At 41.3% G+C, this 24,365-nt stretch overlaps 1 protein-coding gene across 1 annotated transcript in view; it reads right to left on the reverse strand.

The window, feature by feature from the left end:
• Positions 1 to 18: 18 nt before the first annotated feature.
• LOC105936170 overlaps positions 19 to 24,365 on the reverse strand; it is a gene marked incomplete at its 3' end in the record, with an annotated part of 31,867 nt that continues 7,520 nt past the window's right edge. Inside the window, exons 7-18 of the mRNA XM_036134206.1 lie at positions 15,541 to 15,593; positions 13,416 to 13,516; positions 13,056 to 13,259; positions 12,744 to 12,905; positions 12,366 to 12,657; positions 11,219 to 12,287; positions 3,278 to 3,339; positions 1,251 to 1,351; positions 891 to 1,094; positions 571 to 732; positions 260 to 484; positions 19 to 114 (exon numbers count right to left, since the gene is read on the reverse strand). Coding sequence (XP_035990099.1) covers positions 19 to 114; positions 260 to 484; positions 571 to 732; positions 891 to 1,094; positions 1,251 to 1,351; positions 3,278 to 3,339; positions 11,219 to 12,287; positions 12,366 to 12,657; positions 12,744 to 12,905; positions 13,056 to 13,259; positions 13,416 to 13,516; positions 15,541 to 15,593 — 2,731 coding nt within the window. The remainder of the gene's footprint in view (positions 115 to 259; positions 485 to 570; positions 733 to 890; positions 1,095 to 1,250; positions 1,352 to 3,277; positions 3,340 to 11,218; positions 12,288 to 12,365; positions 12,658 to 12,743; positions 12,906 to 13,055; positions 13,260 to 13,415; positions 13,517 to 15,540; positions 15,594 to 24,365) is intronic.

The following is a 24,365-nucleotide window of genomic DNA, read 5'->3' on the forward strand; positions in this document are numbered from 1 at the left end:
AGTGAACAGCCGGCCTACGTCCTCCATCAGCTGCTTCTCCAAAGTCTGCAGCAAGCTGATGGAGGCACATGGCAGAGGAGAAGGTCACGTCGATCTTACGGGTGTAAAGGTTACCTGTAAAAGAACAGATTGTTAAATATTTTCAAGAGACATAAGTATTTAAACTAAACACTCACATTAGGTCAGCATACCTTATGAAGGAGGTGGAAATAAGACAAACAGGGTGTGTCTACAGTCACTGTGGGTTATTTCCTCCCGCAGAAGACATTGAAGTAAGGGTACAACATGAGGATAGCTTTGTGTGCACAGATTGTAGACTCAATCTTCTGTGGGGCGCCACCCTCGTGTTTGTCTCTAGCTGGTGTCTGGAAAGTGATCAGGTAGTCACAAGCGGCACCACTGTCAAAGACTTTCCCGAGGTCATCTGAGAGGGCGGTGCTGTGGTCCAGTGAGTATGTAGAGTTGCTCAGAGTCGTAGTGTGACCTAGAATCACATACACACACTGAACATGCCGGAAAATTGCTTGTGCTGATACAAAAGGGGCTTTTCCTACATTAGATTTAACTTACTCTCTGTGTCATCAGGACTGGGGTAGGTAAGGGGCTCACAGATAACTCCGGCATCCTCCTCATGGCTGCAGTCATGATTTCCCCAACCGGGGAATCTACAAGACGCAAGCTTTTGCTCTGTGCCATAACAGTTGACGTTATCCAGCCAAATTTGCCCAGAGGCTATGTCAATGAAAGAAATAACAAGCATTGAAAACTTACATTTTCTCAAAATAACAAACATGACCACATGGTGAGTTGAGTTTGAAAGTATAGTCCTGAAACTACAGCTCTGCATTAATGGCTGTTCTTTCACTGCCATCTGATTAAAAGAAGGGCACCTCGTCCGTAGCGTCCCCCAGGCACGGCAGATATGGCCCCTTGGAAGTTGAGCTGACGACAAACCACCTGGGCGTCATCCAGGTCCCAGTCGTCGTCACACACAGTTCCCCATTCTCCGTTATGGTAAACCTCAACACGGCCCTCTGAGGTGCTCGTAGACCCAGACAGCCTCACATCGCCTTCATTAGGAGCAACAATTCTTTCTGAAAGCAAAAACACAGAGAGTCCATGCAGACATTGGTGGTATTTGCATGACGAACTATCAACATATTTATATGTGCACACAAAGTGGAAATAGCTTGAAAAAGAAATATCTTGTTTTTCAAGCAAAGATGTATCAAGCAACTTAAATTACTTACTGACATTGTTGACCCTGTATGCCCCTGCAGAGACATTCAGAAGTGTGAAAAACAAAGCAGCAAGTAGTTCTGGGAACATATCCAAACTGAAGTGTAGAAACCTATAAAAAACAAGAATAAAAATAAACAAATTAAAATAAATAAATATGCATTTAAGTGTAAAACTGACCTTATTCACACTTTGGATTTATTTTCATACCAATTATATAATTTCTCAAGCGCAGTTTTCAGGGACCTCTACTTTGGTCACAAATTTTCCTCAAAAACATCTTCTGTGTTCTGTAAAGTTGTGTCTTCTACCCTCTGGTGGAGGATCTGAGTATTACAGGTGACCTGGACCAGTTTTATTCAAGGTTTCAAAGACTGCCTCATTGCTTAAAGGCGGAAAAACCTGCCTGGTGAGGTTTCTTGTACATAAAGCCAGGAGTTCATAAATGTCCAGGAAACTGACTCATACGTCAAATCCTATTCTGTTGACTCCAACATTGTGAATTGAACAGAATGGCTCTTTAAAGGGGAAATCTTTTGTATCAGTTTCTGCTTCTCGTGTTTTTTTAGCTGGATCCTTGGGACTATGCTGAAATATGTGTGGTATTAGCTACAAAGAAGAAGTACTTAAACCTGGCACTTACACATCACCAGTCAAAATGCTTAAGTTATTTACAACATGAAAAAGCAAAATAGAAAATAGAGAAGCATGGAAATGAGTACCAAGTTAAGTACCTGGTGTAGCCTGATTTGATTGCGTATCCTGTTATTTTTGACCAAACCTATTTTTATACCCCTCGCGACCCCAACAGGGATAAGCGTGTTGGAAAATGGATAGATGGACCTATTTTTATAGTTTCCTAAAGTAATCTAAGACAGAAAATATTGATTTTGCTAAGGGGTAAATTATATGCTGCATGATCCCTCTCTTGATTTCCTTTTTTGTTTTGTTTATTTGTTTCATAGACATCCTTGAAAAAATAATAAAAACAAAACAAAAAAAAAAAAACCTTCTCCCAAAACTGTTGTTTGGTTGGTCCATGTAAAGACATATCTTTTTTTAAATTATTAAGGATTAAGTAACAATAACGATTGCTGGCTTTGCTATAAGTTCTGCCAGCAGTAAGAACATTAGAGTATGAATGGTGGGCAGAGGCAAATGCTTGAGTTAAAGACAGACTGTAATGCTTGACCATACATACATACATACATACATACATACATACATACATACATACATACATACATACATACATACATACATACATACATACGTACATCCAGACATTTATGCCTTTTCCAAATAATCTGGCGTTGGAAACATTTTTGACTGTTGTAATTTTATTATGATAACTAAATTACAGTGACATGGAGGAGTGGGATGGGGTCAATACCAGAGACGGGTCAGATAAGACAATTGAAAGGAGGAAGCATAAAACAACCAGTGAATAATGTTAAAAACAGGACAGAATTTCCAAAAAGTATTTTATGGTGCCAGGACCCAGTGTTATAGAGACATATAAAACTTTTATTGGACGTGCTGGCTTCTTTGTCATGTTCTCTTACCTTTTCAAGTTCAAGAACCTAAATAAAGCACATTCTCATCGTGGGAGCTTCTAAGGGATGACTGATTCACAACAGAGACAAAAAACTATAGGTAACAAGGAAGAAACCCATGCTACAGCAACATGTGAATAAATGTTGCTATTTCCCTAACAAAAGGGAAAAAAAACAGTGTAGGTCACTTAGAGTACGCAATATAAGACAACCCAGCGCTCTGCCTCTTGCAAGTATATATATATATATATATATATATATATATATATATATATATATATATATATATATATATACATATATATATACAGGTTGAATAGAAATATTTAATGCATTTTTTGAAAAACAAATTCAAAATGGGGTTAAAATTTGGGTATTCCACATAATTTTTTTATGACAAGCATCTTATTGCAATAGACAAAGAGTATACTGATTAAATATTTGCATTAATTCATTTTGCTTAAATAACAACACCTACCTACTCGACACTGATATTAATCCTCCACACTCTTCTCTTTTCAAGTCTACAATTTAAACCTCTCTGCTGCAAAAGTCTGGATGGAATGTCGTATATACATCCTGTTTGAATATATATATATATTCTGTCACCCGAGTTGTCCCTCCCACTGCTTTCACAAAGTTTGGTTATGACAAATGCGATACAAATCTGTTTAAAGAGTTCGCCTGGGAAGCTGTCAAAACCTGTCAAAGAACGGTATTTGATTTATTGTTAAAAACCATCTTACTGGAAATGTCAGGCAGAGACAAGAGTTAAAGAATAGCAATCATTAGTTTCACTTTGACATTCTTTTAAGTACCATTTTGGCCCATTTTCCCCCTGAACCTGGGCACAGATACAAAAACATACAAAGTCCAAACTGCACATTTTCCCCAAAAACTCACATTTTCTTATGCATGCCAACCATGCCATTATTCATTGACTATTTCAGAAATATATAGAACTCTATATAGACTATAGAAATATATTGAACACAGTAATATGAACATTTGAAAATCAGTGTATCCTTTCAGGTGAGCATCGGTTCATTTAATTTCAGTAATATTTTAAAAATAACAAACTGTTACATTCTTTCTCAAGTATAGTTTAATAGATATTGAAGATAGATTGCCCATCATAGTAACACAAGAAAACTGTCAAGATACTGTAAAGAAATTCACTGTAAGAAGTGACTGGTGACCAGTAATCTGATGATGTTGTGAACATTTTTATCCACACAACTTCGGTTATTGTATTGTGTGCAAATCCATAGAGATCGACAGTTTCTGACAGCCAGCCATCCAGCATCTGTCTGCTTCCCCTTCATCCCAATAGTTTCATTTACTTCACAGATTTCTTCTGTTTTGGCCTAATTTTCACACTTCAATGTTGCAGACAGTCAAGGAAACTTTTGATTTAAAAAAAGAAAATACAAAATGCTGTTTTCAAGTGGATTTATTACATCTAAAAAACTATCCAAAAGAATCTGGTAGGATGTGAAAAAGTAATTCCCCTCTAAACTGACTGTGCCACCCTTGTCAGCAACAAATGCCATAAACGCCTCCAATAACTGGAAGTGAGACTTTTTCATCACTGTGCAGGAATTTTGGTTACTTTTTAAAGTCATCCCACAACATCTCAAGTGGATTTAACTACAGACTTTTGGTTAGCTGGAAGGCCATGACTTTATTTAGTAGTTCTGCAGCAAGTACTATGACGTAATTGTTCAAAAAACATAATAAAAAACAGAGAAAACTGAATGGCCTGAAAACTCTCACCCAAATACAATATAAAGATATCTACGCAGCGCCTGAACTGAGTATATTAAAATTTTCTGCACTCCTAGAGACTGCAAGTACACAACAAAATGTATTTAAAGGAGAAGAAAGTGGATTTTGCATGATATATCCCCTTTAATTGATATTTTGGTCCATGGGTCATCTAGTAATCAGACCTGGATGGGACCAGAGAAACTAAATCAAGAAATGAAGTCAGTGCCTGTTAATTATTAAGTCTAAAGAGAGGCATATTTTATGTACTTTACATTATGATACAATCAGATGATAGTGATAGGAATATTGATTATAAGGGCAAAAAGACTTCTAAAAAGGATACCTTTTTTATTTTTTTGTCATCATGATGTTGTCTTTATTCTTCTTCATTGAATCTGGCATCAAATTGTAAAATTGTTCTTGTCCTCAGGACAGCTTGCAGCTCTGATTTAGCAGTTTTAAAAAACTGGGAAGGTTCAAATATAATCTGTTTATGCACCTGTCAACTCCCACTGTGTTCCCATAGTTTCAATAACGGGAAAACAGGGGATTGACGTTGTTGCACAACAGGTAGTGGTAAAGAAAAGCAGTTAATGGATGTGACAGAACATGTTTGAAGGCTGTTCCAGAAATGTTGCTCCCAATGATAAAATCCCAGTTACCAGGAAGCCTGTGAACTTTTTATCTGCTTCTGTGAAATATGGTATCAAAAATGTTGGAGTTTTCTATGATAGCACTTTGTCTCTTGAGACCTTCTGCAAGCAAGTTGTTAGAAACTATTTTTATTACCTAAGAAACATCTTTAAGCATAGATTTGTTTTAAAAGATATAACTAGAAATGATTATCCATGGGTTTCATTCATCTTGCTGCAACGATCATTTTACATGTTTAAACAGGGAGTGTCTGTACACAATCTGCCGACTTTTAATGCTTTTAATCGGGGATAAAAAGAGAGACCACATAACCACCTGTCCCAAACTCTGAAATGATTTACCACTGTAAATCAGGCAGGCTTCCTCTTTGACCATTTTTAAATCTCTTTTAAAGAGATGGCTTTTTATACTCAAGAGGATGTAGGCGTTTGATGATTTTATGTCAGTTTTTCCTATTTTTATTTTCCTACATTATTTTTATCCATGTTACTGAATTTAATGCTGTTTATATTTGTGTGTGTGTTTTTTGTACAGCACTTTGATCTCTATGTGTTAAAAATGCTTCATAAATAAAGTTGGATAGGATTTGATTCTTGTCACTTGATTGCACTGAATTCTTGCTAATTTTAGAATACAGTTTAAGATTTTGGTTTTAACCTTTAGGGCACCCCATGACCAAGCCCCTAGATAAATTGTGGACTCAGTGGAACCTGTCTTCTTTCCGGCCTCCTAGAATAGATCATCTAACCAGATGCTGCTGGTGGTTCCCGGACTCATTTTTATGATCCATTGAGATGGAGCTTTCCAGGCAGTGGCTCCAACGCTCTGGAGCACGGTCAATGGAGTTACACATACATTTCTAAAACCTATATTGTAGTCGTCCAGGTGATAGAGTGGTCAAAATTTATAGTTTTAGTGGTGATTAGCAAAGGGAACAGTGCATGTTTTACCCAGACATTAGCATTTCAGCTCTCTAGAAGAGCCATGGTGGAGTAGTCATCCTTAAACACTCACAGTTGTCATCCATCTTCGCATGCGATCAACCAGTTAGCTGCAGCCACAGACAACTGTGAAACCTCCACTAGTCACTGTGTGCTACATCCTAGAACACTTGTCCCTGCATGCCAGTCTGAACAGTGTCATGACTGATGGCTGTGAGAATGTGAGAACACACACACACACAAAAAAAAAAAAAAACTGCCTCGATTGACGGGAAAACAAAACCATGGTGGAATATCCCATGTTTCAGTTCATGAGGAGGAAACTGCTAAAATGAGCCATCAAATCTCTTCACACTCAAGATCATATTTAATGATGTTAGACCAAGTCAACATCAGAGCAACGCAAGCTCTGTTCGGTTAGGATCTTGATGTTGGTGGCAAAGAAGCTCATTATACTGACTTGGAAATCTGTTTTGCCCTCTGGCTCAATGAGATGCTGGAATGCAAATGAAAAAACTGCCACTGCTGAACCTTGGCAGCCAGAACAGATGATGATGACAGTAAGTGTGGACAATAAATATGGACAATCTCTGTCCCTTTCTTCCTTCTCAAAATATTTCTCCAATGTTTCAGATCATCAAACAAACTTTAATATCAGCGATAACCTGAATAAAGCATTTTAAAACCAACGTGACCCAATGTGAAAATATAATGCCATCCCTTGTTGAATGATGATATACCTGTACATGTTTTGACCAGTGGAGTTCAATTTCACTATGCAGACCCTGGTCTGATCACTGCCTGGCCTGTAGAATCAAGAAATTGCTTAAATAGAACCTGTATGATTTCATGACTAGGCAAAAAGATCTCAAAAAGCAACATATCAGGTTCCAATCTAAAGAAATTCAATAACAAATGAGGAAAAAGTCAGTAACATCTTTAAAGGCACTAAACAGCACTCCAGCAGTGAAAGCTGTTCCCCATCAGGAAGAGAAGGTCATCCGCCTTGACACTGACGACGTGTGGAAGACTTTGAGGAGAGTCAACCCGCGGAAGGCCCCAGGTCCCGACAACATACCTGGGCGGGTGCTCAAAGAGTGTGCAGGTCAGCTGGCTGGTGTCCTCACAGACATTTTTAACACCTCGCTGGACCAAGCCACAGTGCCAGCATGCTTTAAGTCTGCCTCCATCATTCCGGTGCCGAAGAAATCTCAAGTCACCTGTTTCAACGACTACCAGCCTGTTGCACTGACTCCCATCATGATGAAGTGCTTTGAAAGGCTGGTGAAAGAATACATTGTCTCCAGTCTCCCCCAAACACTCAACCCCTTCCAGTTTGCCTATCAACGAAACCGCTCCACTGAGGACGCCATCTCCTCCGCTCTTCACCTGAGCCTGGCACACCTGGAGGAGAAGAACACGCACGTGCGGATGCAGTTCCTGGACTTCAGTTCGCCGTTTAACACCATCATCCCACAGCACCTGGTGGGAAAACTGGAACATCTGGGCTTCGGCACACCCCTTCGCAACTGGCTGCTAGACTTCCTCACCAACAGACCTCAGTCAGTCCGGGTCGGACAGAACACCTCTGATGTCATCACCCTCAGCACGGGCTCCCCTCAGGGCTGCGTCCTGAGCCCCCTGCTGTTCACTCTGATGACTCACTACTGCATCCCCAGGTTCACCACCAATCACATTGTGAAATTTGACGACACAACGGTGGTGGACCTGATCAGAGACGACAACGACCAGGACTACAGAGAGGAGGTTGAGCAGCTGGTGGGCTGGTGCAGAGAAAACAGCCTGATCCTGAACGTGGAGAAGACGAAGGAGATAATCGTCGACTTCAGGAAGAACCAGCCTCACCACACTCCACTTCTCATCAACAGCTCAGCTGTGGAGGTGGTCAGCAGCACCAAATTCCTGGGGGTGCACATCACGGACAACCTCAGCTGGTCTGTGAACACCACGTCACTGGTGAAGAGGGCACAAAAGCGCTTGTACTTCCTGAGGAGGATGAGGAGAGCCCGCCTGCCCCCGCCCATCCTCACGACCTTCTAGAGAAGCACCATAGAGAGCATTCTGACCAGCTGTCTCTCTGTGTGGTGTGGAGGCTGCAGTGCCTCCGACTGAAAGAACGTGAGGAGAGTGGTGAGGACAGCAGAAGTGATCATCGGGGCTCCTCTTCCCTCCATAAAAGACATTTCATCTCAGCGCTGTGTGTCCCGAGCCCGTAACATCATCAGGGACCCCTCACACCCCCACCATGGACTGTTCTCCCTGCTGCCCTGTGAGAAGAGGTTCCGCAGCATCCGCTGCAGGTCCACCAGGTTCTGCAAAAGCTTTATCCCTGCTGCCATCAGACTGTTGAACTGATGCTGATCTGCTGAACGATAACCCATAAACTCTGCACAATATTGGTATACTTGCACATTTTGCATCATTGCATCTCCATCTAGCATTACAAATGCTGCCGAACTCTTAGTTTTTAAATGCATTCTTGCACAAATGCCCTTTGCACAATCAAATTCTGTACATACAAATGTTTTAAAAAAAAAATACTCACCTGTACACTGTGACTTTCTCCTGCATTGTTTACATTTCAATTGTTTTACTTTTAAGTCAGTGCTGCACCTTATACTGTATTTTAAATCTACTGTAAATTACAAGCTGTATTCTTGCACAAATGCCCTTGTAAAATCAATTCTGCACATACAAATGGTTTTAAAAATACTCACCTGTACACTGTGACTTCTCCTGCATTGTCTACATTTAAATTGTTTACTTTTAAATCACTGCTGCACCTTATACTGCAATTACATTTTTACTGCAATTTTACTGCAATTTAAATTGCAGGTCTCCCCTGCAATTTACAAGCTGTGTGCAACGAAGTTTTGTTCTGTACGCACTCTGTGCATACAAAATGACAAATAAAGTTGTCTAAGTCTAAGTCTAAAGGAGCATAGCACAAGTTTTTGCTGACTTCTGCCCCCTCTGGCAACAAGTTGAAATGACACCTGTGTTGTGCACACACGTGAGAAGAGGAAGAGCATCCGCCGCTGCAACTTCACGTGTTTTGTTTAGAGGCGTAATGTCTTTTGAGGTTAAAAAATTATTTATATTAAGTTAGCCTGTGTTCTCTCGCTAATGCATTGATTAAGGCAGTGACTTGATAAAGTAGCCAGATGAACTAGAGCGCACAGTGCTGACTAATGGAGCCTACAGAGGCCTTATATGGCAGTCAATCAGGGGTGACTGTGGCTTGATGGGTTGAGTAGTCGTCTGGCAATCAGAAGGTTGTGGGTTTGATTCCAGCTTCCCCTTGCCACATGTCAATGTCCCCCTGGGCAAGGCACTTAACCCCAAACTGCCTACCGAGCTGCGTCTCAGAGTTTGGGGAGTGTTGGCCTAGTGGTTAGAGCAGCATGCTTGCACCCAGAGAAGGATGCAAGTACCCAGTTTGATCCCCAGCGCCCACACTCTGGGTCCCTGAGCAAGACCCTTAACCCCAGAACACTTCCTGGGTGCCACACATGGCAGCCCACTGCTCCCCAAGGGTGATGGCTTAAAAAGGAGAGAACAAATTTCGCTGTAATGTATGTTTCAATGACAATAAAGATGATATTACTATTAACTGCTGTAAATACATCAGAAGGCGGAATATATGGGAAAGAAGAATTTAATCTTGTCAATGTCTTGTCTTGTCTCTGAGTCTGGAAAGAGTTTCAAAGCCATTTCAAGCTTTGAAGCTTTGCGACTTTAGTGAACCTTACTGAGAGCCTGACTTAACAAACGGAGATAAAAATGGAAATAACTGCCAAGAGAAGCCGGACAACCAAAATGTCTGCAAGACTGCATCAACAACCATCCAATATGTCCTAAAAGAGCCCATAACAACACGCAAAGCACTGCAGACCTCACTTTACCTCAGTTAAGATCAGTGTTCGTGATTCAACAATAAGGAGGAGTCTAAGCAAAAAGAAGCAGCAAAAAGCATTGGGTCATTCCATTTGTTTGCCAGGAGAAGGGGAAATTTGGCCTTTAGTTTAATTTTTACCATTTCTTTAATGTTTCTTCTTTTTGTAACTTAGGTCAATTCTAATATTTATTCAATTTAAAGATTTAGTGATGTGCTGACCAGTATTTGTTTAAGTTCTTGTGTGTTTAATTACCCCCTTGTGTGAGTTAGCAGTGGTCTGATCAGCCACAATTTAAGTTCCCCTCATGTCTTGTTTTTTTAGGTCAGTTTTGTGCTTGAGTTTTTTGTGTTACTAACTGAGTTGTAGTTTGTTATGTTGACATCAGGTTTTGGGCCCCAATTTATCATTTTTGAATATTTTTTTTTTGTATTTTTCTAATAAATTTAGAATATATTTTTGAAATTTCTTCAACGTCTCTTTGGCTGGTCTATTTAAAACCTTCACACTCCTCTACACTGGAATACATACTTAGTTTTAAATGGTCAACTTACTCAAGGAGGTGCCAGCCCTTTAATGGGATCCATCTATTCCCACCAGTCCCTCCAGAGTCATGGGGGCGGGGGGGGGGGGGGGGGGGGGGGGGGGGGGGGGGGGGGGGGGTTGGACTGCTGCCTATCTCCAGCAGCCATTGGGCAAGAGGCCCAGTGACCCTGGACAGGTTCCCAGTCCATCAAAGCGTAGCACACACACAGACACACAAGGATACACACGCACACAGGACTTTCTTGCTACAGGGCAACAGTGCAATGATTGGACATTTTTAAGCAAAAATTAAGAACACTAAATTCACTATAATTCTGCTCTTAATCAGTCCTTTAATTCATTTTCATATTTTCCAGAAGATTCTTTTAAAAAGTGCAGAGACTCGGAGCGTTTTTGTAGTCACTTTATTTTTGACATTTGACAGTGATAATATTGATTCAGACATATTTTAATTGTCGAAACAATTATCATAGGAATCACTGAAAAAATTTGTTTAAGAGGATACTTAACTGCTTTGAATAACCTCAACATCAATGACTCAAGTCAGTCACACTGCTTGTGATCATTGTTACCGTTTCCTCTCATTGGATCACACATACTCTGGTCTCACTACAAACACGTAAGTGTACTTGTCATCAGGGCATGGATAGGAAAGGACCTGAGTGCTATTAGTATTGACATAAGCCAGGTCGCCTTTGAACCCCTGGATCTGACACACATACTTGTTCTGGCACACCACCAGCAGGCGATTACGGAAGAGGATGCTGCTCTCGGACCCATACCAGTCCTGGCGAGCCAGTCTGACCGCAGGAACAGATTCACACCTTAAACCTCGGTTTAAACAGTCTCTCTGGCTTTTGAAGACATTTACCTCCCAGCTGACCATGTTGTTCTTAAACAGAAGGCTGTTGTGGAGAGGTGTCCTCAGTTGCTTGTTTAAAGTGGATTGAGTAGGATATGGGTAGTAACCGTAACGATCATATTGACGCCTGTAGTCGTACTGATTTCGACTTCGAAACGATGAAGATTTTGGGTCAATAGCAACACTCCAGGTCTCCCCTGTGTAGATTCTGGGCTTGTAATCATCACTTTCCTTGTCTAACTTTAATTTGGTCAGATTACTGTAGAGAAGAACATTGAACTGATATGCTGTCAAGACACTTTCAAGGTACAAATCCTTGTGAGTCTTGTAGAGATGTGAGGTGGACTCCAGGTCATACAGCTTCTCGGCAGGGATCATGGGGAAACGGACCAGACGGAGCAAGTCGGCCTGATTCTCTGAACTCAGGGAGTCAGATTTGTTTTTAATCCAGTTTTCCAGGCTCTGAAATACAAAATACTCATCAGGTACCACCAAATCTGAGCGGGTGAGGAGGGTTTGAAGGAGCTCCACGTGAAGCTCGGCCCAAACTGGGGAAGTGGTCAGGCTTTGGAAGTTCCAGGCCAAGTACTGGATGCAGCTTTCCTTAAGAATCGAATCCTTAGACTCAACTGCGTATTTGTAGAGTGAAACTTGGAAGTAAAAGGAAGCATCATTGGGAAGGCTTTTAGAGATCACCTGACCTACGTCCTCCCTTAGCTGCCTTACTCCAAAGTCTGCAGCAAGCTGATGGAGGCACATTGCAGAGGAGAAGGTCACGTTGATCTTACGGGTGTAAAGGTACCTGTAAAAGAACAGATTGTTAAATATTTTCAAGAGACATAAGTATTTAAACTAAACACTCACATTAGGTTTAGCGTACCTTATGAAGGAGGTGAAATAAGACAAACAGGGTGTGTCTACAGTCACTGTGGTGTTATTTCCTCCCGCAGAAGCATTGAAGTAAGGGTACAACATGAGGATAGCTTTGTGCGCACAGATTGTAGACTGAGTCTTCTGTGGGGCGCCACCCTCGTGTTTGTCTCTAGCTGGTGTCTGGAAAGTGATCAGGTAGTCACAAGCGGCACCACTGTCAAAGACTTTCCCGAGGTCATCTGAGAGGGCGGTGCTGTGGTCCAGTGAGTATGTAGAGTTGCTCAGAGTCGTAGTGTGACCTAGAATCACATACACACACTGAACATGCCGGAAAATTGCTTGTGCTGATACAAAAAGGGCTTTTCCTACATTAGATTTAACTTACTCTCTGTGTCATCAGGACTGGGGTAGGTAAGGGGCTCACAGATAACTCCGGCATCCTCTGTATGGCTGCAGTCATGATTTCCCCAACCGGGGAATCTACAAGACGCAAGCTTTTGCTCTGTGCCATAACAGTTGACGTTATCCAGCCAAATATGCCCAGAGGCTATGTCAATGAAAGAAATAACAAGCATTGAAAACTTACATTTTCTCAAAATAACAAACATGACCACATGGTGAGTTGAGTATAGTCCTGAAACTACAGCTCTGCATTGATGGCTGTTCTTTCACTGCCATCTGATTAAAAGAAGGGCACCTCGTCCGTAGCGTCCCCCAGGCACGGCAGATATGGCCCCTTGGAAGTTGAGCTGACGACAAACCACCTGGGCGTCAGCCAGGTCCCAGTTGTCGTCACACACCGTTCCCCATTCTCCGTTATGGTAGACCTCAACACGGCCCTCTGTGGTGCTCATAGACCCAGACAGCCTCACATCGCCTTCATTAGGAGCAACAATTCTTTCTGAAAGCAAAAACACAAAGAGTCCATGCAGACATTGGTGGTATTTGCATGACAAACTATCAACATATTTATATGTGCACACAAATTGGAAATAGCTTGAAAAGGAAATATCTCCTTTTTCAAGCAAGGATATATCAAGCAACTTAAATTACTTACTGACATTGTTGACCCTGTATGCCCCTGCAGAGACATTCAGAAGCGTGAAAAGCAAAGCAGCAAGTAGTTCTGGGAACATATCCAAACTGAAGTGTAGAAATCTATAAAAAACAAGAATAAAAATAAACAAATAAAAAAAAAGAACTATGCATTTAAGTGTAAAACTGACCTTATTCACACTTTGGATTTATTTTCATACCAATTATATAATTTCTCAAGCGCAGTTTTCAGGGACCTCTACTTTGGTCACAAATTTTCCTCAAAAACATCTTCTGTATTCTGTAAAGTTGTGTCTTCTACCCTCTGGTGGAGGATCTGAGTATTACAGGTGACCTGGACCAGTTTTATTCAAGGTTTCAAAGACTGCCTCATTGCTTAAAGGCGGAAAACCTGCCTGGTGAGGTTTCTTGTACATAAAGCCAGGAGTTCATAAATGTCCAGGAAACTGACTCATACGTCAAATCCTATTCTGTTGACTCCAACATTGTGAATTGAACAGAATGGCTCTTTAAAGGGGAAATCTTTTGTATCAGTTTCTGCATCTCGTGTTATTTTTAGCTGGATCATTGGGACTGGGCTGAAATATGTGTGGTATTAGCTACAAAGAAGAAGTACTTAAACCTGGCACTTACACATCACCAGTCAAAATGCTTAAGTTATTTACAACATGAAAAAGCAAAATAGAAAATAGAGAAGCATGGGAATGAGTACCAAGTTAAGTACCTGGTGTAGCCTGATTTGATTCTGTATCCTGTTATTTTTGACCAAACCTATTTTTATACCCCTCGCAACCCCAACAGGGATAAGCGTGTTGGAAAATGGATAGATGGACCTATTTTTATAGTTTCCTAAAGTAATCTAAGACAGAAAATATTGATTTTGCTAAGGGGTAAATTATTAAAAAAAAATAACAATTTTGTATGCTGCATGATCCCTCTCTTGATTTCTTTTTTTGTTTTGTTTATTTGTTTCATAGACATCCTTTAAAAAATAATAAAAACACAAAAAAACATTCCCCCAAAACTGTTGTTTGGTTGTTCCATGTAAAAACATATATATTTTTCAAATTATTAAGGATTAAGTAACAATAACGATTGCTGGCTTTGCTATAAATTCTGCCAGCAGTAAGAACATTAGAGTATGAATGGTGGGCAGAGGCAAATGCTTGAGTTAAAGATGGACTGTAATGCTTAACCATACATACATACATACATACATACATACATACATACATACATACATACATACATACATACATATATACATACATACATACATACATACATACATACATACATACATACATACATACAGACATTTATGCCTTTTCTAAATAATCTGGCAGGAATTTTTCAACGCAATGCAAAAAATCCCATAATTAGATAGTAAAAGAGTAAAATTGTTGGAAACATTTTTGAGTGTGTTAATTTTATTATGGTAACTAAATTACAGTGACATGGAGGAGTGGGACGGGGTCAATACCAGAGACGGGTCAGATAAGACAATTGAAAGGAGGAAGCATAAAACAACCAGTGAATAATGTTAAAAACAGGACAGAATTTCCAAAAAGTATTTTATGGTGCCAGGACCCAGTGTTATAGAGACATATAAAACTTTTATTGGACGTGCTGGCTTCTTTGTCATGTTCTCTTACCTTTTCAAGTTCAAGAACCTAAATAAAGCACATTCTCATCGTGGGAGCTTCTAAGGGATGACTGATTCACAACAGAGACAAAAAACTATAGGTAACAAGGAAGAAACCCATGCTACAGCAAGATGTGAATAAATGTTGCTATTTCCCTAACAAAAGGGAAAAAAAACAGTGTAGGTCACTTAGAGTACGCAATATAAGACAACCCAGCGCTCTGCCTCTTGCAAGTATGTGTATATATATATATATATATATATATATATATATATATATATATATATATATATATATATATATATAGATACAGGTTGAATAGAAATATTTAATGCATTTTTTGAAAAACAAATTCAAAATGGGGTTAAAATTTGGGTATTCCACATAATTTTTTTATGACAAGCATCTTATTGCAATAGACAAAGAGTATACTGATTAAATATTTGCATTAATTAATTTTGCTTAAATAACAACACCTACCTACTCGACACTGATATTAATCCTCCACACTCTTCTCTTTTCAAGTCTACAATTTAAACCTCTCTGCTGCAAAAGTCTGGATGGAATGTCGTATATACATCCTGTTTGAATATATATATATTCTGTCACCCGAGTTGTCCCTCCCACTGCTTTCACAAAGTTTGGTTATGACAAATGCGATACAAATCTGTTTAAAGAGTTCGCCTGGGAAGCTGTCAAAACCTGTCAAAGAACGGTATTTGATTTATTGTTAAAACCATCTTACTGGAAATGTCAGGCAGAGACATGACAAGAGTTAAAGAATAACAATCGTTAGTTTCACTTTCAGATTCTTTTAACTACCATTTTGGCCCATTTTCCCCCTGAACCAGGGCACAGATACAAAAACATACAAAGTCCAAACTGCACATTTCCCCCAAAAACTTATATTTTCTTATGCATGCCATCCATGCCATTATTCAGTCAACTTAAATGACTATTTCAGAAATATATAGAACTCTATATAGACTATAGAACTATATTGAACACGCCAATATGAACATTTGAAAATCAGTGTATCCTTTCAGGTGAGCATCGGTTCATTTAATATCAGTAATATATTTAAAAATTACAAACTGTTACATTCTTTCTCAAGTATAGTTTAATAGATATTGAAGATAGATTGCCCATCATAGTAACACAAGAAAACTGTCAAGATACTGTAAAGAGATTCACTTTAACAAGTGACTGATGACCAGTAATCTGATGATGTTGTGAACATTTTTATCCACACAACTTCGGTTATTGTATTGTGTGCAAATCCATAGAGATCGACAGTTTCTGACAGCCAGCCATCCAGCATCTGTCTGCTTCCCCTTCATCCCAATAGTTTCATTTACTTCACAGATTTCTTTTGTTTTGGCCTAATTTTCACACTTCAATGTTGCAGACAGTCAAGGAAACTTTTGATTTAAAAAAAAGAAAATACAAAATGCTGTTTTCAAGTGGATTTATTACATCTAAAAAACTATCCAAAAGAATCTGGTAGGATGTGAAAAAGTAATTCCCCTCTAAACTGACTGTGCCACCCTTGTCAGCAACAATTGCCATAAACGCCTCCAATAACTGGAAGTGAGACTTTTTCATCACTGTGCAGGAATTTTGGTTACTTTTTAAGGTCATCCCACAACATCTCAAGTGGATTTAACTACAGACTTTTGGTTAGCTGGAAGGCCATGACCTTATTTAGTAGTTCTGCAGCAAGTACTATGACCTAATTGTTTAAAAAAACATAATCAAAAACAGAGAAAACTGAATGACCTGAAAAGTCTCACCCAAAGACAATATAAAGATATCTACGCAGCGCCTGAACTAAGTATATTCAAATTTTCTGCAGTCCTAGAGACTGCAAGTACACAACAAAATGTATTTAAAGGAGAAGAAAGTGGATTTTGCATGATATATCCCCTTTAATTGATATTTTGGTCCACGAGTCATCTAGTAATCAGACCTGGATGGGACCAGAGAAACTAAATCAAGAAATGAAGTCAGTGCGTGTTAATTATTAAGTCTAAAGAGAGGCATATTTTATGTACTTTACATTATGATACAATCAGATGATAGTGATAGGAATATTGATTATAAGGGCAAAAAGACTTCTAAAAAGGATACCTTTTTTATTTTTTTGTCATCATGATGTTGTCTTTATTCTTCTTCATTGAATCTGGCATCAAATTGTAAAATTGTTCTTGTCCTCAGGACAGCTTGCAGCTCTGATTTAGCAGTTTTAAAAAACTGGGAAGGTTCAAATATAATCTGTTTATGCACCTGTCAACTCCCACTGTGTTCCCATAGTTTCAATAACGGGAAAACAGGGGATTGACGTTGTTGCACAACAGGTAGTGGTAAAGAAAAGCAGTTAATGGATGTGACAGAACATGTTTGAAGGCTGTTCCAGAAATGTTGCTCCCAATGATAAAATCCCAGTTACCAGGAAGCCTGTGAACTTTTTATCTGCTTCTGTGAAATATGGTATCAAAAATGTTGGAGTTTTCTATGACAGCACTTTGTCTCTTGAGACCTTCTGCAAGCAAGTTGTTAGAAACTATTTTTATTACCTAAGAAACATCTTTAAGCATAGATTTGTTTTAAAAGATAGAACTAGAAATGATTATCCATGGGTTTCATTCATCTTGCTGCAACAATCATTTTACATGTTTAAACAGGGAGTGTCTGGATTGGCTTCAAACTGTACACAATGTGCCGACAAGACTTTTAATCGGGGCTAACAAGAGAGACCACATAACCACCTGTCCCAAACTCTGGACTCATTTACCACTGTATATCAGGCAGTCTTCCTCTTTGACCATTTTTAAATCTCTTTTAAAGACTCATCTTTTTATACTCAAAAGGATGTTGGCATTTGATGATTTTATGTCAGTTTTTTCTATGTTTATTTTCCTACATTATTTTTATCCATTTTACTTAATTTAATGCTGTTTATATTTGTGTGTGTGTTTTTTTGTTCAGCACTTTGATCTCTATGTGTTGAAAATGCTTCATAAATAAAGTTGGATAGGATTTGATTCTTGTCACTTGATTGCATTGAATTCTTGCAAATTTTAGAATAGTTTATGATTTTGGTTTTAACTTTTAGTGCACCCCACGACCAAGCCCCTAGATAAATTGTGGACTCAGTGGAACCTGTCTTCTTTCCGGCCTCCTAGAATAGATCATCTAACCAGATGCTGCTGGTGGTTCCCTGGAATAATTTTTATGATCCATGGAAATGGAGCTTTCCAGGCAGTGGCTCCAACGCTCTGGAGCTCGGTCAATGGAGTTACACCACATAAATTTCAAAAACCTACATTTGTAGTCGTCCAGGTGATAGAGTGGTCAAAATTTATAGTTTTAGTGGTGATTAGCAAAGGGAACAGTGCATGTTTTACCCAGACATTAGCATTTCAGCTCTCTAGAAGAGCCATGGTGGAGTAGTCATCCTTAAACACTCACAGTTGTCATCCATGTTCGCATGCGATCAACCAGTTAGCTGCAGCCACAGAAAACTGTGAAACCTCCACTAGTCACTGTGTGCTACATCCTAGAACACTTGTCCCTGCATGCCAGTCTGAACAGTGTCATGACTGATGACTGTGAGAATGTGAGAACACACACACACACACACACACACACACAAAATAAAAAAAAACTGCCTCGATTGACGGGAAAGCAAAACCATGGTGGAATATCCCATGTTTCACTTCATGAGGAGGAAACTACTAAAATGAGCCATCAAATCTCTTCACACTCAAGATCATATTTAATGATGTTAGACCAAGTCAACATCAGAGCAACACAAGCTCTGTTCGGTTAGGATCTTGATGTTGGTGGCAAAGAAGCTCATTATACTGATTTGGAAATCTGTTTTGCCCTCTGGCTCAATGAGATGCTGGAATGCAAATGAAAAAACTGCCACTGCTGAACCTTGGCAGCCAGAACAGATATGAGAGTAAGCCAGGACAGTAAATATGGACAATCTCTGTCCCTTTCTTCTTTCTCAAAATATTTCTCCAGTGTTTCAGATCATCAAACAAACTTTAATATCAGCGATAACCTGAATAAAGCATTTTAAAACCAACGTGACCCAATGTGAAAATATAATGCCATCCCTTGTTGAATGATGATATAACTGTACATGTTTTGACCAGTGGAGTTCAATTTCACTATGCAGACCCGGGTCTGATCACTGCCTGGCCTGTAGAATCAAGAAATTGCTTAAATAGAACCTGTATGATTTCATGACTAGGTAAAAAGATCTCAAAAAGCAACATATCACAGCTCACATCATCAATCCCGGACAACGCCGTTAGCCTGGAGGGGCTAGCTACTTTCCGCGCCGACAGAAGTAAACAACTCAGTGGTAAGACCCGAGGAGGTGGACTCCGCGTTTACATCAACAACAACTGGTGTAAAAATGCTAGAATAGTCACAAGCTTTTGCTCTCCGGACATCGAGCTCCTGATTATTAGCTGCAGACCCTTTTACCCACCCAGAGAGTTTACTGTTGTTATCATCACAGCGGTTTACGTGCCTCCCAGCGCAAACACAAAAGAGGCTATGAGTGTTCTCTATCGGACTATCTCTGAGCTACAATCTGCACACACAGAGGGGGTTTTCATCATTGCTGAGGATTTTAACCAGGCAAATATGAAAACTGTTCTCCGTCATTTCTACCAACACGTGGATTCTGCAACTCGGGGAGAGAACACTCTAGACTTAGTTTACACAAACATAAAAGGCGCATTCAGAGCAGCCCCCCCCCGCCCCCACCTGGGCTCTTCAGACCACCTTTCTGTGATGCTAATTCCTGCATACAGGCCCCTGCTGATCAGAGCTAAACCTACAGTGAGGCAGGTGAGAGTGTGTACTGAGGGAGCCATGGAGGCGCTCCAGGACTGTTTTGAGTGCTCTAACTGGGACATGTTCAAAGCTGCAGCAACATATGAGGACAAGATCGACATTGATGAGTACGCCATGACCGTGTCAGCCTACATAAACAAATGCATTGAGGACATCAGCACCACTAAGACCTTCATCACCCGAGCCAACCAACGACCCTGGATTACTGAGGAGGTCCGTCAAGGGCTAAAAGCACGGAACTCAGTCTTCAAGTCTGGTGACAAGGAGGCCCTCAGGACAGCGAGAGCCAACTTGAACCGTGCCATCAGGCTAGCGAAGCAGAACCACACTAAGAAAATCCAGGAGCTTTTCCACAACACCAGCAACACCAGGAGCATGTGGAAAGGCATACGGGCGATCACTGACTACAACACGCCCTCCCCCCGGTGGGTGAAGTTGATGCTGACTTCCTTAACGGACAAAATAACTTCTTTGGGAGGTTTGAGGCACTGAACAGCACTCCAGCAGTGAAAGCTGCTCCCCATCAGGAAGAGGAGGTCCTCTGCCTTGACACAGCCGACGTGTGGAAGACTGTGAGGAGAGTCAACCCGCGTGTAGCTCTCGTCACGACAGACACGGATCGGTTTCTCCTTAACTGGCATTTATTTCGTCTTTTCTCTCATGTCGTTTAACATGACACTCCATTTACACCCTTTATGACGTTCATACTTTCATGCCGTGAGAACTGTACAGACAGAAATATATAAATCAGCTCAAACAAACAGTGTACAAGTACAAATTAAAGCCGCAAGCGGCTTCGATCTGCCCTCGCAGCCAAGCGCCGCTCCGGCCTATTGACCACCGCGGGGGTTCGCGCCCTGCCGGCCGCCAGCCACCGCAGAAGCTGTCATGCCCCGCTTGTTCACCGGGCGATACACACAAACGCGTTGGGCAGCGCTCCCCCACGACTCAAAAAATCTGGTGCAGATCGGTCGATAGAGCGAGGAGATACAGCCGTTGAATAATGATAATGCATTTGGCCACCGGGCCGGACTAAATTGTTTGGCGGGTCAGATCTGGCCCACGGGCCATACGTTTGACACCCTTGGTTTAAACATTAGTATACCAATTTAATCAAAGGTATGTTACTAGCTGTTAATCCAGCTTCATGTAAAAGTTAATAAAACCTTTTTAGTTATTTAAAGTTAATTGTTATTTCATGTGTATAAGGGTTTCGTTTCTTGCATTAAGACAGCTTTTATGAAAGTTTGACTGTGAAATTGGTGGATACACACCCAAAAGTTATAATGTAAAAGTAACACTTTAGCAATTGGAGTATTGCTAAAGTGTTACTTTAGCAATATTCCACATGTGTATGTTGTGTAACAACTTTCGTAATTCCTAAAAGAGCACTTCGTTCTCAGACTGCAGGTCTGCTGGTGGTTCCTAAAGTCTCTAAAGGTAGAATGAGAGGCAGATCCTTTAGCTATCAGGCTCCTCTCCTGTGGAACCAACTCCCAGTTTTGGTCCGTGAGGCAAACCCTGTCTACTTTTAAGACTAACCTTAAAACCTTCCTTTTTCCATCTATCTAGCTATTGTCTTCCGCTTATCCGGGGTCGGGTCGCGGGGGTAGCAGCTTCTGTAGGGAGGCCCAGACGTCCCTCTCCCCAGCCACCTGGGCCAGCTCCTTCGGGGGAATCCCAAGGCGTTCCCAGGCCAGCCAAGAAACATGGTCTCTCCAGCGTACCCTGGGTCTTCCCCAGGGCCTCCTTCTGGTGGGACGTGCCCAGAACACCTCACCAGGGAGGCGTCCAGGATGCATCCTAACCAGATGCCCGAGCCACCTCAACTGGCTCCTCTCGACGTGAAGGAGCAGCGGCTCTACTCTGAGTCCTCCCCGGATGACTGAGCTCCTCACCCTATCTCTAAGGGAGAGCCCAGACCCACTATGGAGAAAACTCATTTCGGCCGCTTGTATCCGGGATCTCGTTCTTTCGGTCACGACCCAAAGCTAGTGACCATAGATGAGGGTAGGAACGTAGATCGAGCGGTAAATCGAGAGCTTCGCCTTTTGGCTCAGCTCTCTCTTCACCACAACGGATCAGTACAGCGCCCGCTTCACAGCAGACGCTGCACCAATCCGCCTGTCGATCTCCCGCTCCATCGTCCCCTCATTCCTGAACAAGACCCCAAGATACTTGAACTCCTCCACTAGAAGCTGGCTCTTGGGACTTTTCTTTTTTTACAAAGCTTATAGTTGTGGCTCATGTTACCTCGAGCTACCTCTATAGTTATGCTGGTATAGACTTAGTTTACTAGAGGACATCAGGGCCTATATTTCTCACTCTACTGAGTTCTACTGTTCTCCAGTCTACTGTTCTCCAGTTTTGCATGACTGTTGTCATTACAGCTTTTAACTTTTTGTTCTCTCTTTTCTTCATAGTAGGTACACCTGGTCTGGCGTTCTGTTAGCTGTGACATCATCCAGGGAAGACAGATCACCCCCTACCATCTAATGTAGAACAGATTACTGGATCAATGTGTGCTTCTGTGCTTTTTTGTCTGTCTTGGTGTGTCTCTGCTCTGTCTTCTGTAACCCCAGTCATCGAGGCAGATGACGTTCATACTGAGCCCGGTTATGCTGGAGGTTTTTCCTTCCCGTTAATGGGGACTTTTTCTTACCCGCTGTTGCTTCATGCTTGCTCAGTATGAGGGATTGCTGCAAAGCCATGGACAATGGCTTTGCATATTTCCCAATGGCTCTCCCTGTGGCACTACACTTCTTCAGGAGGGAATGCTGCTTGTCAAGACTTTGATGCAATTAACTGATTTACTTACATAGGAATTTATTTGACTAATCTGTATAATATGATTGCCTTGAGATGACATGTTTCATGAATTGGCGATATATAAATAAAATTGAATTGAATTGAATAGCTTAAAGCATTGCTTGGGGCTGATCATTTAAAATATTCTAGGTGGCGCTATAAAGAAATTAGGTCACACCCACCAAAGTTGGTTATGGATTCCTGCTGGGGGGTGGATAAGGATGCATCCAAGTGAGTTTAAAGCAGCTCGGCCCAAAACTGTGGAATTCAGAGCCAAACGTATGACAGCGGCGTTTGAGGTGACTTTGCCACGCTGCCACACCCCCCTGCTTCATCGAATCCACTTGTGGCTGGAATACACTACACACCAACATATCTTCTTTTTCTGGACACAGTTTCATGTTGATTAGCTCAGAGGGGTAACATAGCGACTGTTTACAGCAAAACATGACACTTCCTGTTGTCAGGGGGTGTGGCCTAAGTGATGTCATCATTTGACCATTGGATATTGTAGAAGACCCGATGATGATCAATTGCGGAAAGTTTGGTGCCTCTGTGTTTTTCTGTGTAAGAGATATAACAGTTTTATTTTTTGTGGCGAGTAGGTGAAATTTGATCCCCACTAACCCCCCTTCAGCATGCTCAAAAACTCACCGTTTTGATCACTTTTAATTGGCCATGTAACCTGTGTTTGATCTTATAACACACACATGAGTTTACTCATTTAAAGTTTTTACCTAAACTATTTAACAACATAAATTCAACAGCACTTACACCGCGGAAGACCCCAAATCCAGACAACATACCTGGGCGGGTGCTCAAAGAGTGTGCAGGTCAGCTGGCCGGTGTCCTCACAGACATTTTTAACACCTCGCTAGACCAAGCCACAGTGTCTCCATGCTTTAAGTCTGCCTCCATCATTCCGGTGGCAAAGAAACCTCAGGTCACCTGTTTCAATGACTACTGGCCTGTTGCACTGACTCCCATCACGATGAAGTGCTTTGAAAGGTTGGTAAAAGAACACATTGTCTCCAGTCTCCCCCAAACACTCAACCCGTTCCAGTTTGCCTACTGGTGGAACCGCTACACTGAGGACGCCATCTCCTCCGCTCTCCACCTGAGCCTGACACACCTGGAGAAGAACACGCACGTGCGGATGCTGTTCCTGGACTTCAGTTCGGCGTTTAACACCATCATCCCACAGCATCTGGTGGGAAAACTGGAACATCTGGGCTTCAGCACACCCCTTCGCAACTGGCTGCTAGCGAGACTTTTTCACCAACAGACCTCAGTCAGTCCGGGTCGGACAGAACACCTCTGATGTACTTCCTGAGGAGGATGAGGAGAGCCCACCTGCCACCGCCCATCCTCACAACCTTCTACAGAAGCACCATAGAGAGCATTCTGACCAGCTGTCTCTCTGAGTGGTGTAGAAGCTGCAGTGCCTCCGACTGAAAGAACGTGAGGAAAGTGGTGAGGACAGCAGAAGGGATCATCGGGGCTCCTCTTCCCTCCATTAAGGACATTTCATCTCATCTGCGTGTCCCGAGTCCGTAACATCATCAGTGACACCTCACACCCCCACCATGGACTGTTCTCCCTTCTGCCTTCTTAGAAGA

Source organism: Fundulus heteroclitus, unplaced genomic scaffold (assembly GCF_011125445.2).
Source record: "Fundulus heteroclitus isolate FHET01 unplaced genomic scaffold, MU-UCD_Fhet_4.1 scaffold_764, whole genome shotgun sequence".
Lineage (NCBI taxonomy): Eukaryota > Metazoa > Chordata > Actinopteri > Cyprinodontiformes > Fundulidae > Fundulus > Fundulus heteroclitus.